This window comes from Panthera uncia, unplaced genomic scaffold, assembly GCF_023721935.1.
Source record: "Panthera uncia isolate 11264 unplaced genomic scaffold, Puncia_PCG_1.0 HiC_scaffold_1349, whole genome shotgun sequence".
In the NCBI taxonomy this organism is placed as follows: domain Eukaryota; kingdom Metazoa; phylum Chordata; class Mammalia; order Carnivora; family Felidae; genus Panthera; species Panthera uncia.
Window position 1 is genome coordinate 19,540 of NW_026057974.1, and position 16,383 is coordinate 35,922.

At 42.6% G+C, this 16,383-nt stretch overlaps 1 protein-coding gene across 1 annotated transcript in view; it reads right to left on the reverse strand.

Moving 5' to 3' along the window:
• Positions 1 to 16,383, reverse strand: part of LOC125916950 (hydrocephalus-inducing protein homolog) — a 107,241-nt gene that overhangs the window by 13,905 nt on the left and 76,953 nt on the right. The window contains exons 38-46 of the mRNA XM_049623196.1: positions 15,864 to 16,076; positions 15,237 to 15,375; positions 13,911 to 14,076; positions 11,011 to 11,158; positions 10,385 to 10,592; positions 9,584 to 9,805; positions 5,164 to 5,333; positions 3,190 to 3,388; positions 1,011 to 1,169 (exon numbers count right to left, since the gene is read on the reverse strand). Coding sequence (XP_049479153.1) covers positions 1,011 to 1,169; positions 3,190 to 3,388; positions 5,164 to 5,333; positions 9,584 to 9,805; positions 10,385 to 10,592; positions 11,011 to 11,158; positions 13,911 to 14,076; positions 15,237 to 15,375; positions 15,864 to 16,076 — 1,624 coding nt within the window. The remainder of the gene's footprint in view (positions 1 to 1,010; positions 1,170 to 3,189; positions 3,389 to 5,163; positions 5,334 to 9,583; positions 9,806 to 10,384; positions 10,593 to 11,010; positions 11,159 to 13,910; positions 14,077 to 15,236; positions 15,376 to 15,863; positions 16,077 to 16,383) is intronic.

The following is a 16,383-nucleotide window of genomic DNA, read 5'->3' on the forward strand; positions in this document are numbered from 1 at the left end:
GGCCAGCACCATGGGCCCAGGGATGAGGTGCCACTGGCTCTCTTGCTCTGGCTAGCTTCCCCAGCCCGTTTCTCTGTATTTGGCAATCCCTGGACGGTCCACAGCACCCCTGCCTACCCAATCGCACCTAGCTTTCTAAAAGCACAGACCCCCCTCAAGCACACGTAGCTCTGCCTGCCAGCACACCTCTCCCCGACCTGTCTGCCTGGAGACACCTTTCCATCCCACAAACCCAGTACAGACCTCCCACCCTATGAGGCCTCCCACAGCCCCCTGTTGTCCTCTGAGCAGCCCCTCCCAATTCACACCCTGCCTCTGCAGTTTCTAGGCTGACCTGGAGTTGTTTCCATGTCAGTGACCCCCAAAGACTGAACTCCATCAGACCAGTCAACATTGTGTTCACCTTGCTACAGATTGAATTGTGTCCCCCACTCCACCGACTGACAATTCATATGTGAGTGGCATTTGGAGCTGAGGCCTTTAGGGGGTAATTAGGGGTAGATAAGGTCACAAGAGTGGGATCCTCATAATGGGACTGGTGCCTTTGTAAGAAGAGACACCAGAAGCTTGATCTTGCGGTCTCTCTGCCGGGTGGGTATACAGCAAGAAGGTGGTCGTCTGCAAGTGATTATTTCTGGGTGTGAGATTATGGCAAAAATGTTTTTATGTCTTTCCATATTTTTCAAGCTTCCAACGATGAGGATATATACACTCATTAGAATCCAGATCTACCAAATCCCATCCCTTTCTCTTTCATTCTGTTGCCCTTTCGAGGTATGCAGCCTCTCTATGCCTTGGTGTCCTTATCTGTAAAATGAGAATAATAACAGTACTAGCCCTATACCGTTTTTGTGAAGATGCTCAGAGGTAGCACGGGGGAAGCTCTTAGAATGCCCTGGTGCATGGTAGATGCCCGAGAAGTGTGAGCTGTTTGTGTTGCTAGCACAGTCATCTAGTCACCCATGTCACTGGGAAGCATAAGAAGCCCATTGGGAGCCCTGGGCACCAACCTGGGGTTCCTGGAGTTCTGGAATCGAGAACAGGACTGTCTGGCTAAAAGTGAGTGGGGCGTGGCTGTTGTTCATGACGGAAACCGTTTTTTTCACAACCTGTCCTGGCAGGACAGCTCCCAACTTTACAATCCTATTGACCGGATCTAAGACTAAAATCTGTGGAACCAGAAAGAGAGGAGAGAGGGAGGGTTCATCAGTTCCTTGAAAAAAACTATTATCATACACCTATCCTGGTGAGGCAATGGTCGTTCCTGTCAGTGTCCTGCCTTCTTCATATGGGATGGGCGTTCACTCACCTGGTAAACACGTGCATACAATACCCACTAAGCAGCTTACTACGCAACTACATAATCACAACTGGATGAGGAGACATGACGGAAAAGCTCAGGGTCCTGTGAGAACATATTGCAGGGGCTGAGCTGGCTGGGGGTTCTGGGGCCACCTCCCTGGGGAAGGCATATTTACCCTGGAAGCTAAAGGAAGGGTGCCATCTAGTCTGTTTGAGTCAGGGTGGGCATGGGGTTGGAGGCCACCCGGGGGTGCGGGGGGAGACAACAGCCTGTGGCAAGGCCCTGAGTCAGAGGAGTGGCCCAGGAAGGCCTGTGCCTGGGAGAGAGGGGCACATTGAGAAGACAAGTTTGGAGGCGGTCAGGGATTGAGCTGGGACAAGTGGGAGGCCAGCGAAGCATGGAGTGACCCAATCAAACGTGTGTTTTGTGATTGCTCTGGCTTGCTGATCTGTGGGGTGGGCTGGACAGGGACAGATGAGGGCCACACAGACAAAATGGTGGAGGCAGAGGTGGAAGAGTAGACACGCTTCCAAGTCCTCATCTAAGGCACTGATCAAAATGTTGGCCTGGATAGATCAAGGTCAGGCTGGGCCTCACCCTCAGGATGGCATGGACACACAACGAGCAGCAGCCACTTAGGCAGTTACTAAACGGCACACCCCCTGCCCCTCAACTTTCTTTATATCCAGCCCGCATGTTTCCATGGTGTCTAAAAAGGTGAGAGTCTCCAACAGCAGCCTGTGCTTCTGGAGGTCAGAGAACTCATTTAAGTCCCTTCCAGATTTCCCCCAAAGTACCTAGCACAAAATGGGTGCAAAATGAGTGAGTGACAGAAGGAACAAGTGAACGGATCAGTGATATCAGAAGAGACCCCATCTCATGGGGCGCCTGGGTGGCGCAGTCGGTTAAGCGTCCGACTTCAGCCAGGTCACGATCTCGCGGTCCGTGAGTTCGAGCCCCGCGTCAGGCTCTGGGCTGATGGCTCGGAGCCTGGAGCCTGTTTCCGATTCTGTGTCTCCCTCTCTCTCTGCCCCTCCCCCGTTCATGCTCTGTCTCTCTCTGTCCCAAAAAAAAAAAAAAAAAAAAAAAAGGAAAAAAAAAAAAATTAAAAAAAAAAAAAAAAAAAGAAGAGACCCCATCTCTGGCTTGGGTACAGACAACACCAGGTGGCAATGTCTTGTCATTCCTCTAGCTTGATGGGAAGGCTGCCAGGAACACACCCCTCCCACCTTCTCAGTTGCTGAAATGTCCCATGCATTCCTGAGCATCTTGGAAGGCCTTTAGTCTTCTAAAATCTCCTATTAAAATGCAAATATACCAACCAAACAGACACCTTACATGTTTACCAGACAGTGGGGAGAAAGGGATTAGCAGCAGGACTTTCATTAGGAGCACCTACTTAGAAGAAATGCCCTCAATCAAATATAATCCTGGGATCTGCGCCTGGCTCAAGAATATCAATCAATGTGGCATTAAAGAAAGATGTTCCACAATTGAAATGTATGTCTGTGTGTATATCTAAAACGAATTGCTATTCAAAACAGATCTTGTCTATTAAACGTGGAAACAAAACATGCCCTAATGTGAGAGAAGGACATGTTTGGGATTGTGCATCTGACAGTCTCAAACTTTTCCAAGAAAAAGATGTTTCTCCAATGCCTGTGATTACTTGTACCCTATGATATAGTAAAGTTTGGTATTGAATACGGTCTATGGTTCACTCGAGTCAGATTTGACAGATCATCCTTGGGTGGGACTGGCTGGCCTCTGACAACGCAGCTTGGGGGCAGGACAGGTGGAGAGGGAAGAGTGGGAGGGGCAAAGGTGGCTGGGAGGGCAAAAAGGCATGGCTGCCATGGCTGAGGATCTCCCCAACAGTCTCGTACCTTCATCTCGGTGCCTTTCCCTTTGATTTCAATTACTTGTTGTGAGAGCCCATTGATTTCAAAGGGGATGAGTTCTCGATAATTGATACTTTCTCGAGGATAAAAGGTGATTGGAATCTCCAGTGTCTTTCCTGGCTTTATCACATCAACACGGAAGTTCACCTCGAGGTATGCAGTATTGGTGTATAGACAGTCTAAGCTAGAGAAAATCAGGAGGAAGGTGTGTAAGTTAGAAGGCCCACGTATTTCCATTTTGTCTACCAAGTAAGAGGGTCTCCAGTACCAGCTTGTGCTGGAGGTCAAAAAACACATTTAAGACACCCAGAAAGACTGATTCTGTCCCCTTGTCTGTGTGAGCTGCTTTCCTGCCCTGTTGCACTGGAGCTACGGAAGAAGGGACCTCAGCAGTGATCCAGCCCATACTTTCCTGGGCATAATCAAGTTACTTACCCCAAATCACAACCTGAGATTCTGGCAGAACCTGGCCTCAAACACAAAGTCTCATGGCCCTTCGCTCAAGGTTCTTTTCACTCTATTTATCCTCTTTCTTGAAAAGGTCACACATGGCTTTGTACCCTCTTATAAGGAAGTGTTTCCTAAAGTCACTGGGTGGTGAAGCACAGAGGAGAGGAGTATGTGTTCCCGATTCAGACACAGGAGTTTGGATCCAGACTCTATCCCTAACTAGCCGTGAGAACTTAGAAGAGTTACTTAGCTCATTTGGGCCTCTGTTTCCTTATCTGTAGAACTGGGTTGTTTGGAGCATTAACAACCTCATAAAGTTGTTTTGAGCATTAAATGGAATAGAGTGACTAAGCCAGTCACTACACAGGGCACAGAGGAGACAGTCCATAAAGGTGAGCCATTCTTATTGTCACTAATTGCTCAACCACATGGGATCTTCAAAGATCATGTCTACTCTGGTCAACCTGTGCGTAGGAAGGCCCTAGGGCTCTCCATTACAATACTTTCTTGTCTGTCTTCCAGGTATTTAGAGAAGGAGTCCAGCTAGGCCAATAAAAAGAACTTAATGCCTTCACACAGGACTCAGCTTGAATTAAATCATGCAGGGAAGATTTTTAATTAGCATTTAAAATCACATGACACTCTTGTAACTCACCATTCAGGATAATAGTTATCATCACTGCAACAGTAGCAGTAGCAGCGGATAACCATAACCGAGCATTTGCTATGGTCCAGGCACTATTCTAAGTACTCTCTCTAGAGGAACTAATTTAACCCTCCTAATAGCCTTGTAGGGGAGGAGCTATTATTATCCCCCATTCCAGGAAAGGAGAGGTTAGACCATGTGCCCCAGGTCACACAGCTAGGGAAGAGTTGGGATTTGAACTTAGGCCTGTGCTTTCCAATATGGTAGCCACTAGACACATGTGGCAATTCAAATTCAAATGAATTGAAACTTAAAAAAAGAAAAATTCAGTCCCTTAGTTGCACCAGGCATATTTTATGTACTTACAGGTTGCCATATTGGATAGCACAGATGTGTAACAGTTCCTTCCTTTAGGAAAGAGCTTTGAGGAAACACAGGTCTCTGGAAATTCCGTTTTGATAGGTCTGGGATAAGGCCCAGAAACCTGGACTGGAACATTCTACATAGGGATGGTGCAGAGAGGCCGGATTTTAATCAAAAGACTTAGGCTCAGTATATATCTGTCATTTATTGCAAGGTAATGGCCTGAGGAAGTCACTTTTTAATTCTCCAAGCCTCGGTTTCCACCTTCATTACATCTGGCATTGCCCTCCTCACTTCAAGATTTTCAGCAGAGCAGCTCCTGGCTACCCAAGTGTCAGTATTAGTGGTAGGGAAAGCAGATGCGGGATTCATGCCCAACTGGGTTTGACTTTTCCCATAATCTTTCTTTTTTCTATTTTGGCAGGACTTCACCTATGTGGAGGCTGTAGAACCCACAAGGAGGTACAGAATCATCTGGAAGCTCTGGAAAGTCTGCTTACCTCATGGGTGTTTCTTCCTTGTTGGTGACAACCAGCGTTTGTTTGTATGGGGGCATGCCAGCTTGGTAGATGAAGCAGGTCCCAAAGTTGTAGCTGGTGAAGGAGAAATGAACGGCCGGGCTCACAGCACAGCCCAAGATGCTGCATGTAAACTTTGGGCCGTGGCTGACCTGCCGGCGGAAATGCAGGTGGAGGGTGATTAGAGAGGTGTAGCAAAGGACTCCTCAGGTCCTCGGGTGAAGGAGGAGAGTGGTCAGTGCTTAAAAAAAAATGGGTCCCAAGACACCATCTGTAGGGATTCTGATTCATAGGTTAGAAGTCTGTTGGCCTGCAAAGCAAAATGGGACAGTCTGCAGGCCAGCCTCACGCTGCCTCCTACAGCAGTGAGTCAGCCTGAAAGCGGAGCGGAGCGGCAGGGACTGCCAGTTACCACCCTGCACCTGCTTCCCAAGGCTTCCTCATTAACAGGACTCTGAGTAGTTGCCAGGGGACCTAGATGAAAATACTCGAGGTCCTATCCTTCCTTGCCCCCAAGGGTGGTCATCGGACACAGTTCTGGTCATCAGGATGTAAACAGAAGAAGACAAGAGGATGTCCTATTTTGAATACAGAGGCAAAGTCTTGCTGGGAAAATTTGTCTGTTTACTTGTTTGTGTTTGCCTTTGGGCTCTTGCCTCGTATTTCCATTCTGAATGCAGACATGGGGTTGCAGGTGGGATGGCCACCTTGTGACCAGGAAAGGACAAGAATGAGGTCAAAGGCCCATATGTCAGGGTGAAAAGGGTGGAAAGTTAGAATATGGGTCACCTCTGAATTCTCCATACGATGATACACATGCCTGAGGGGACAGGAACTTACTCTGCTCTTCAAAAACTTTATAATATGAAATTTCTTAAGTTGATAATTGATTTAAAACAAAATATCCACTACTCATTCTAAACATCATTAGAATAAACATAATAGTCATTGGTACAAGATTTCCTAAATGACTTTATAAATTGAAAAACAGTTTCTTATTTAAGGCTTAGGCTTTTAAAGTCTTTGCATTTGGTGACTGATTCCCTGAAAAGGAGTAAAATTGACCACCTTAAACTTTTATGCCAAGTAGAGCAGGAAGGTACTATGACGTGTGATGTTTCTTTTTGCCGTAAGACACAAATGTTCTGAAAAAGACAGTTCTGAAAAGGGATGGCACTTCTCAGGGAAGATGGCTGCAAGCCTGCCCCCGAGTTCCAGGCTCAGAGTTTTACAGCTTTGCTTTTTTCTAATTGAAAAAAAAAAACTTTTTTAGACTGTGCTATGACTTAATGTCCATCTAAATTATGGAATGGCTAGAAACCGACCTTCATTCCAATTGCTGTACCTCCTGGTTAACTGTCAGTTGCCTTCTTCTTAAGGATATGAATAAAAAGACTATGTCTTTTAACTCTGTTGACTGTTGCTTTTGCTGTGCAGAAGCTTTTGATTTTGAGGTACTTCCACTTGTCTATTTTGTTTTTTGTTGCCTGTGCATTTAGTGTCATATCCATGAAGTCACCGACAAACTGTTGTTATGAACTTCCCCCCCGACATTTTCTTCTAGGAGTTCTATGGTTTCAGGTCTTACATTTGAGTCTTTAACCCATTTTCAGCTGATTTTTCGCCATGGTGTAGAAGGGTTCAATTTCATTCTTTTGCATCTGAATATCCAGTTTTCCCAGCACCATTTGTTGAAGACATTCTCCTTTTCCATTGTGTATACTTGGCACCCTTGTCAAAGATCTGTTGGCTATGTGTGTGTGCATTTATTTCTGGGCTCTGTTCTGTTCCATTGGTCTATGTGTGTGTCTCGATGCTGGTACTGTACTATTTTGATTTTGGTAGCTTTGTAATATAGTTTGAAATCAGGAAGTGTGATGTCCCTAGCCTTGTTCTTCTTTCTCAGGACTGATTTGGCTATTTGTGGTCTTTTGTGGTTTCGTATGAGTTGTAGAATTGTTTTTCTGTTTTGTAAAAAAAAAAAAAATGCCATTGGGATTTTGATAGGGATTGCATTAAATCTATAGGCGGCTTTGGGCAGTATGGACATTTTAATAATATTAACGCTTCCCATCCATGAACACAGGATATTTTTCATTTGTTGGTGTCTTTAATTTCTTTCATCAGTGTTTTATAGTTTTCAGTATACAAGTCTTTCACCACCTTAGTTAAGTTTATTCCTGACAATTTAATCCTTTTCCATGGTATTATAAATGAAGTTGTTTTCCTAATTTTATGTATTTTTATTTTTTTATTTTTTAAAATTTACATCCAAATTAGTTAGCATATAGTGCAACAATGATTTCAGGAGTGGATTCCTTAATGCCCCTTACCCATTTAGCCCACCCCCCTCCCACATCCCCTCCAGTAACCTTCAGTTTGTTCTCCATATTTATGAGTCTCTTCTGTTTTGTCCCCCTCCCTGTTTTTATATTATTTTTGTTTACCTTCCCTTATGTTCATCTGTTTTGTCTCTTAAAGTCCTCATATGAGTGAAGTCATGATTTTTGTTTTTCTCTGACTAATTTCACTTATCATAATACCCTCCAGTTCCATCCACATAGTTGCAAATGGCAAGATTTCATTCTTTCTGATTGCCAAGTAATACTCCATTGTGTGTGTGTGTGTGTGTATATGTATATATATGCATATATATGTATATATGTGTGTGTGTGTGTGTATATATATGTATATATATGTGTGTGTGTATATATATATGTATATATATGCATATATATATATATACGTATGTATATATATATATATGTATGTATATACATATATATATATATGTATATATATATATACCACATTTTCTTTATCCATTCATCTATCGATGGACATTTGGGCTCTTTCCATACTTTGGCTATTGTTGATAGTGCTGCTATAAACATGGGGTGCATGTGTCACTTCGAAATAGCACACCTGTATTCTGTGGATAAATGCCTAGTAGTGCAACTGCTGGGTCGTAGGGTATTTCTATTTTTAGTTTTTTGAGGAACCTCCATACTGTTTTCCAGAGTGGCTGCACCAGCTTGCATTCCCACTAATTTTCTTTTCAGACAGTTTCTTGTTAGTATACAGAAAAGCAACTGATTTTTGTTTGTTGACTTTGTATCCTGCAACTTTATTGCATTATTTTATTAATTCTAAGAGATTTTTTAATGGAATCTTTTGGGTTTTCTACATAGAAGATCAAGTTGTCTGCACACAGGGATTTTATTTTTTCCTTTCTGATTTGGATACATCTTCTTTCTTTTCCTTACCTAATTGCTCTGCCTAGGACTTCCAGTACTCTGTTGAATAGAAGTGGTGAGAGTAGACATCCTTGCCTTGTTCCTGATCTTAGAGGAAGAGCTTTTAGCTTTTCACTGATGAATATGATGGTAGCTGTGAGCTTTTCATATATGGCCTTTATTATGTCGGGGTACTTTCCTTCTAATCCTAGTTTGTTGGGAGTTTTTGGTCATGAATTTTGTCAAATGCTTTTTGCCACTTCTATTGAGATGCTCATGTGACTTTTATCTTTTATTCTGTTAATGTCGGATATAACATTAATTGATTTTTGTATGTTGAACCACCCTTGCTCTGAGGGATAAGTCCCACTTGATCGTAGTGTATGATCCTTTCAGTGTATTGTTGGATTTGGTTTACTGGTATTTTATTGAGGATTTTTACACCTATGTTCATTTGGGATATTGGCCTGTAGTTTTCTTGTGGTGTCTTTGTTTGGTTGTGCTATCCAAAAGAATTTAAATCAGAATTTTGAAGAGATATTAACACTTGTTAATGTTCATGTTCGGTGTAGCACTATTCATAGTAGTCAAGATGTGGAAACACCTAATTGTCCTTCGATGGATGAATAACTAAAGAAATGTGGCATATATACACAGTACAGCTATTTTTCTTGAATAAATGCTCCTAGGATTGTTGCAAGCCTTTGGTTGATTTTGAGAGTTCTAAAAAAGTTGATTTTGCTGTTTGGGTTTTTTTTTTTTTTTTTGCCAGTGTTCTCATCACTGTGGAAGAACACCATAGGACACAGCCATTACTGTGGACATCACAATTCCTTGGTTTTTCATTCAATAGCTTATCTTGGAAAATGTTATACACATTTTGTCTCTCTTGCTTCCTTTCCATCTCCCATCTGTCTCCCTTATTTATTTTAATGGCTGCATGGTATTCTAGTGCATGGATGGTGAACCGCTTTTCAACTGCCACTCACCAGGCACCTCAACTGTGAATGAGGCCTTTATACTAGAGATTATGGGATTATCTCCAACACAACCGCTCTCCAGGAGCTTCTGGCAGAGTGGAGAAGACAAGGAGCACACAGGAGAATTAATCCTTCAAGACAGTGCTGTGAGTGCTTTCAGTGTCTGGCAATATTAAATGGTCTCACCTTGATTCTGAGTTCCAGGCCCTTCAAGACACACTTCTTAAGTGGTTGGAAAGACAAGGTGGCGTGCACACTCTGCCCCACATCCACACTGCCATCAATGGGTGAAAAGTCCAAGTACTGCAGCAGGGCTTTGGGGCCAGATAGCTGTGCCTGGAAGCTGAAGCTGAACTTGCCAGTGTTGATAAAGCTGAGTTCACACTGAACACATTCATTCAACTCCACCTGAGAGACAGAGAACAGAGTAGTATATGGAATAAATGCAAACCATGGTTCTATTCTTTCAGGTCAGGATACATAACACGTTGGGGGAAAATATCCTTTGGGAAATAGGGATGGCAGACGATGTTAGTGAGTTGAGTATCCTTAGCTTAATATGGTCAAGTATTCCAGCCAGAGCTATGAAGTGTTGGGGGCCTCTCATACCTGAAGAGTACGATAGCAATTTAATTCTTAGACCTCCCTCGGTAATCAAACATCCTTCCTGTATGTTTAATACAAGCATTGTTTCCTTCCCTACCATCTCTCTACCCCTGAAAAATAAAACAAGAAATGTTTTCACATTAAGACTATATATATTTGGAGGATGGAGCTGCTCCTGGCATGTTTCTGTTCTCCTGGTCTGTCTGGCATTTGAAACAGTGAGATTCAGCTAACATTCACTTATACTGCCATTCCCAGTTTGGGTGGACACACACACACACACACACACACACACACACACACACAGATAGAAACAGAGAGAGAGAGAGAGAATGAGAGAGAGAGAGAGAGAGACATATCAGTGCTCTCTCACACTCTTACCTCATAGAAGTTGATAATGGTAGTCTGGTTGGGAGTCAGGGGAGTAATCAAGCCAGTCCTGTCCTTGCATTTGACCTCTGCATTCATACTGTAGCCCTCAGCCTTGACATTTAAGGTCAGAGGGTGGGCTTTCTTTTTCACATTGCAGATCAAATTAAAGTTCACATCTCCTTCCTGCTTTGGTGTGAAGAAAATATCAATTGGGAACCTGGTTGGGGAAGAAGACAGCAGATTAGCTGACTAGGCCAACCTGCTAAAACCTGCTAAAGAATATGAGCCCAGTGGATTGGCACACACTATGAGGAAAGAGTATCACCACCTCAAATTATGATGAGTTTTGAAGGTTTGCCAGACACGGTAGGGCACTGCCTTATGAGTTCACAAATATAGTAGATATCAAGGAAAAGAATATAAGCATGAGAGAAAATATTGAGAAAAAGGGCTTAAAGTTCTCAGGGCTTTACAATTTATCAGGAAAATGAACAATGAGAAATAGTAGGACAGAGATGGGATTGTTAACATTAATCTCGACATGCAGCAGCACTCTGAGGAAAACTTATCCTCCTGGCAGGCCTGGAACCCCTACTACCTTGGGAGGGTGTAGTCCTGGGGAACCTTTTCTTTACCTGGACAGTGGTGGGATCCAACCTTCCATGGGACATATGACCAGGTTGTTGCTGAAACCTTCAGAATATCGGGAGTTGTCTTGGAAGGCAAAATGGAACCCCTGCTCCTCCTTGTTGATGATATGCACGGTCTCCCTGGCTTCTCTGCCTGAGGAGGAAACATCAGCCCTCAGTGAAGACCTCATACCTGCTCCTAAAGTATCTGGGCAGATACTGCTCCTCAGGCAAGAGGAAACCTCCTTAGAAGAAATCCTTCAACTTCTTTTCTCTCTTTTCCCAAGCTCTTCAGTCTTTGACCACCTCTCTTCCTTCCTTCTGTTCTACAAGTGACCTTCCTACCCAGGAGGATTCCACTTCTTCCTTCTAGAACTTTACTCTATCAATTGCCTGCTGCTGCTAGGTGGCTCCTCTGCCTTGGTCACAGCTGTCCTAGGTGATTCTGATGATACTATTTTCTCTCCTTGTTCCTTTGCACCCAATGCCTTCCTAGTTTTGTCAATGAGGGCCTCGCCGTCCCTAGTCCCTAGTAGGCCCCTTAACTCAGTCCCAATCTTTGTAAATAGTCCCTGCATTGAACTCTTTTGCATCAGAGCTCAGGAATGTCACGAGGGTCCTGACAGGGCCCTAATACATTTTCTGTCACTATCTTGCCTTTTCTTACTTTCCTTGACTATTGTACAACATTTGTTTTTTTCCACATAAACTTTAGAATCGTTTTATCCAATATCTCCCCACCCCCAATCCTTTTGGGATTAAGGTTGCCAGATTTAGTAAGTATACATATATTTTTTAGTATAAGTATGTCCCAAATATTGCATGGGACATACTTATCCTGACATAAAAAAAACTTACTCATTGTTATCTGAAATTCAAAATTGACTGTGCATCCTGTATTTTATCTGGCAATACCAGTTGGGACTCTGCTTGGAACGTGATTGCATTTGCATTTAATTTTGAGAGAACTGGTAAATGTTCAAATCTTGTTTTGGGAGCATTTTAATAAGATTTTATAGTTTTATTCATATAGATCCTGTGCTTTTCTTGTTACATTTATCCTTAGATATTATATAGGTTTTGTCAATATTGAATGGATTTTTTTTGTTTCTGTTTCTAGGTGCTTATTGCTAAAAGAAAGAGAAACTATTGATTTTTACATAATTGTCTTGCATCCAGTCACTTACTAAATTATCTTGTTGATTCTAGTGGTTTGTTTTGCTTTTCTCTTGAGCCTCTTGAGGTTTTCTATGTATGAGGTCACCAGCAACAGCAAATGAGATAGTTTTGTCTCTTTTCCCCTACTGCTTATGCCAATTACTGAATTTTCTTGTTTTATTGTATTTGCTAAACCACTAAGAAAGTATTCAATAATAACAAGCATCTTTTCCTAATTCCTGATTTTAACTGCAGCAGTTTTAGTAGTTTATTACAAGATAATATTTGCTTCTTAATTTTGGTTAGTCTTCTTTATTTAAGTTTTTCCCTCTATTCCTATCTTACTGTTAAAATTTCTGTTGAGAATGTCTGATAAATTTTAGCAATCACTTTTTAGTGTACATTCATATCATTCATTACATGGTTGTTCTTTAATCTGTTGATATAATCATACTAAAATGCACCACTGTTACATTCCTAGATCAAATTCTGTTTGTCTTGCTGAACTTATTTGTTTATTCTATTCTATTATTTTTTAATTCCAGTTATTTAACATACAGTGTTATATTAGAGTCGTGTACAATATGGTGATTCAACACTTCCATACATCACCTGGTGCCCATCACAAGTGTACTCCTTAATCCCCACTACCTATTTCATCGTCATCCCTCTACCCTCCTCCCCTCTGGTGAACATCAGTGTGTCTTCTATATAGTTAAGACTGCTGTTATTATTCTTATGCTAACTTGCCCACTTATTTGTTCAAAACCTTCCAAAACACCATACTCCTCCCACCTACTTATATTTATCAGTATAAGAAATGTATGGAAGTATTACATAAAAAAACTGTTAATGTGGTTTCCTTTGATGGAAAGGATGGATGGAGAGACATTAAAAATTTCCTTATATAACAGAATTATTGACTTATTACAAGAATATTACTTGTCTAAATATAAAAATCTAATGAGTTACTAAAATATATTCTGGCTTTAGTTATATTTTACACACACACACACACACACACACACCCCACATCCATGTGATAAGGGACCTGGCAATCACTTCCTTTATTTCCTTCAGGTCTCTGATCAAATGTTACTTCCCCATTGCCTACTGGCATTCTTTGTCCTCCATACCCTGCTTTATTTTTCTTTACAATACTTATTAACATAGACATGCTGTATCTTTTCTTTTTTGGTAGTCTACTTCCTATTACTAGAATGTAACCACCATGAGGGTGGGGACTGTGGCTTTATCCATGGCATTCTCAGCTCACAAGAGAGTGCCTGGGTCACACAAGGGGCTTAGTAATATTTTGTTGAGCTGAATGAATGCATGAAAGGATGGCAGAGAAATCTGACCACTGTGACTCATACTGAGAGGCATACAAATACAGCCCATGCTCTGAGGCACATACAAGTAAGATGGGGATAACATGAGCCTCTGGAAATGAACATAGGCACTCCAGGCCTTCAAGGAATCTAACAAGTGTGATTTGTAGCAAGTCTCCTAAATTTCCTTAGGTTATTAACGTGTGGGTTTAGAAGATACCTGATGGAAATCAGATTGAAAGACAAATAATTTACGGCTTTGTGAATAGTGATAGAAGACCTCTGACATGCTTCTGGAAGGTACCAGAAAAAGTTCCCCACCCAAGTCTGCTCCCAGAGCTCATTGTGGGGTCAGTCCTACCCCTTCCCCTGAGAGGTCATGCCAAGTCTAAACATAAACCAACAGGGCAGCCTTACCAATGAGGAGACAACTGAAGTTGAGATGTGACTTGTCCAGATTGATGAGAGGGTCGGTGGCTTTGCCTACCAGAAGGAAAGGGACTGTGATGTTGTGTTCAGGGATTAAGAAAGTCCAGAAGGCTTCTGTGATGTCCAGATGGAAAGGCGTGAACTGGAAGACAATCTAAGAAGACCATTTGGAAAAGAGTGGTAAAGACATTTCTGTTTGCATACTCCACATGCCATTGGAGGCTTACTGGTGCTGGGGTTACAATGGTTGGCATTACCAGGTCATCTCCACCTTTCTACTGTCTACCTTTCTACTGTGAAGGCATGTGATTTTGGCCGTTCCAGCAATATCAATGTCTTTTTGCCCTGCCACAGGTCCTCCTAAGGAGGTCCAGCCCGATCAGAGCCTCTGATGGCTGTGCTGCCATATTTCACACCATGTCTTTGTTTGACATGTAAAAATAGAGAGATTTCAATAGAAATATGGAATTTTGGCTTTTCGCAAAAAGTTTGGGAGAACTGGCAACACTGGCAACTTGTCTGTGTGGTGGTCATCTGACAGAGAAGCACTATCGCCAGCTGGTGCTGGTGCTCAGCAGTCCCTATCATTGTCCCCTTGGCTTGCTCCATTCATTTGTGTGACCTCCCTGAAAGCATTTGAATGCATGATTTCTGTTTCATGAATTTATTTCTGCCTCCAAGATTCTCTGCAGAACTTACAGGATACAGGCCCATAGATCTGTTTTGGCCAGTGAGATCACATTTTTTTAGGTATGACTCTGTACCCTGTACCACTGTGTAAACACGAGGACTACACTGTGGGACATGACTCACTTTTCTGTTTTACCCTTTGGCCCGACCAAGTAAAAATACATCTGTATCCTTTTACTGCTGTTAGTCCCTCGGGAAAAAATAAGTCTTCAGAGAGTAATCTATGAGTCCTACAGTCTGCAGGTATTAGTATCCAGCTCCTCTTTCCTGCTTAATAATTTCAGTTTTTTAAAACTGCAAATACTAGAACTTTTCACTTCTCTACAGCCACCCAAGAGAGCTCAGTTCTGTCTTGTTCATGAGGATTGCCTAACATATATGCCACTCAAGAAATACTTGTTGATTGATGCACCCTTAGGCTGTCCTCCCTCACTCTATGGTCTACAGCACACTTGCTATGCAGAAGGGGAGAAGATGATCAATGCCCTGAGTCAAGTGGTCCTGATTCTCTCTCTCTCTCTCTCTCTCTCTCTCTCTCTCTCTCTGTCTCTCTGTCTCTCTCTCTCTCTCTCACACACACACACACATACACACACACACACACACACACACACACACACATACCTCCGCTTTCTTTTCAGGGTGGATGAAGCCCTTCTCTGTAAGGCATGTGAAGGCTGGAGGGTTCTGGAGACTTTCAGTTTCTTCAGAGATCCAAGAGAAGGAGTAGGTGCTATTAGTTGGGTTCAGGATTGTAAAAGTCCTGGCCGAGGGGGAAGAATTGACAGCAGAGAGTGAAATGGGGGTTGAAGAATTAGAGAAACTTTCTTAGGACCTTCCCTAGCACAGTCCCCCTATCTAGGAATCAGGACTTGTCTGCATACTCTATTACCACAGAAATGAAAACTGCACTTCATTTGGCGGGGGGGAGGGGCAAACTATGGCTAGAGTTCTGGACTTTGGAATAATGACATCCAGGGCCCTTCTGTCCCAATGACCGACCCTCTGTGGTTAAGGTGGGGGTCAGGGATTACATTTTTATGTCTCCCATATTTCCCCAGTGTCAAAACTAAGGAGACAAAATTCAGCTTCCTTACTATAGACTTCCTTACTATGGACTTCTCTAAAGTCCAACCCCAATATTTCAAACCTGCTTCTAGGAATTAGCCTCACTGACTTCTCTGAATTCTTCCTCTAAGTTCTTTAGAAGAACTCACTGATAAGAACCAATGCAAACCATAAGCAACTTACCGGATATTCTTCCCTCCTATGCCCACGCTGGTGAACTCAATCACCCGGGTGTTTGAATCTAGAGCCACACCAGAAGGTCCTCGGAGATCTGGGTTGCGCCGATGACCACTGATGTAGTCTGAGTGTTTTAGGTCAAAATGGCAGAAGGGCAAAAGGCTCCGCCCTTTTGCTGATAGGACTGGGCCTTGCTCTCCAGGTGGCAGGTTGGGAATCCTGTAAGGATAAGATTATTCTTATTTATTTTTAGATGAATCACCACTTCCTTAGTTGGTTGGAAATGAATATTATATCCACCAGAATGTGAGCTCCATGAAAGCAGAGACTGGGTCTATCCTGGTCAACAACATAATATAAATGCCTTGAATAGCGCATGATACATAGTAAGTGTTCATTCATGAACTGTTGAGTGGATGAATGCATGAATGGGCTGAGTATGAGGAGGATGAATTCTGGTTCTTTCTCTGTATCTAAGTATGGCCCCAAGTTATTCCCTCCAGCAGTGGTGAGAAATTTTCCCTGC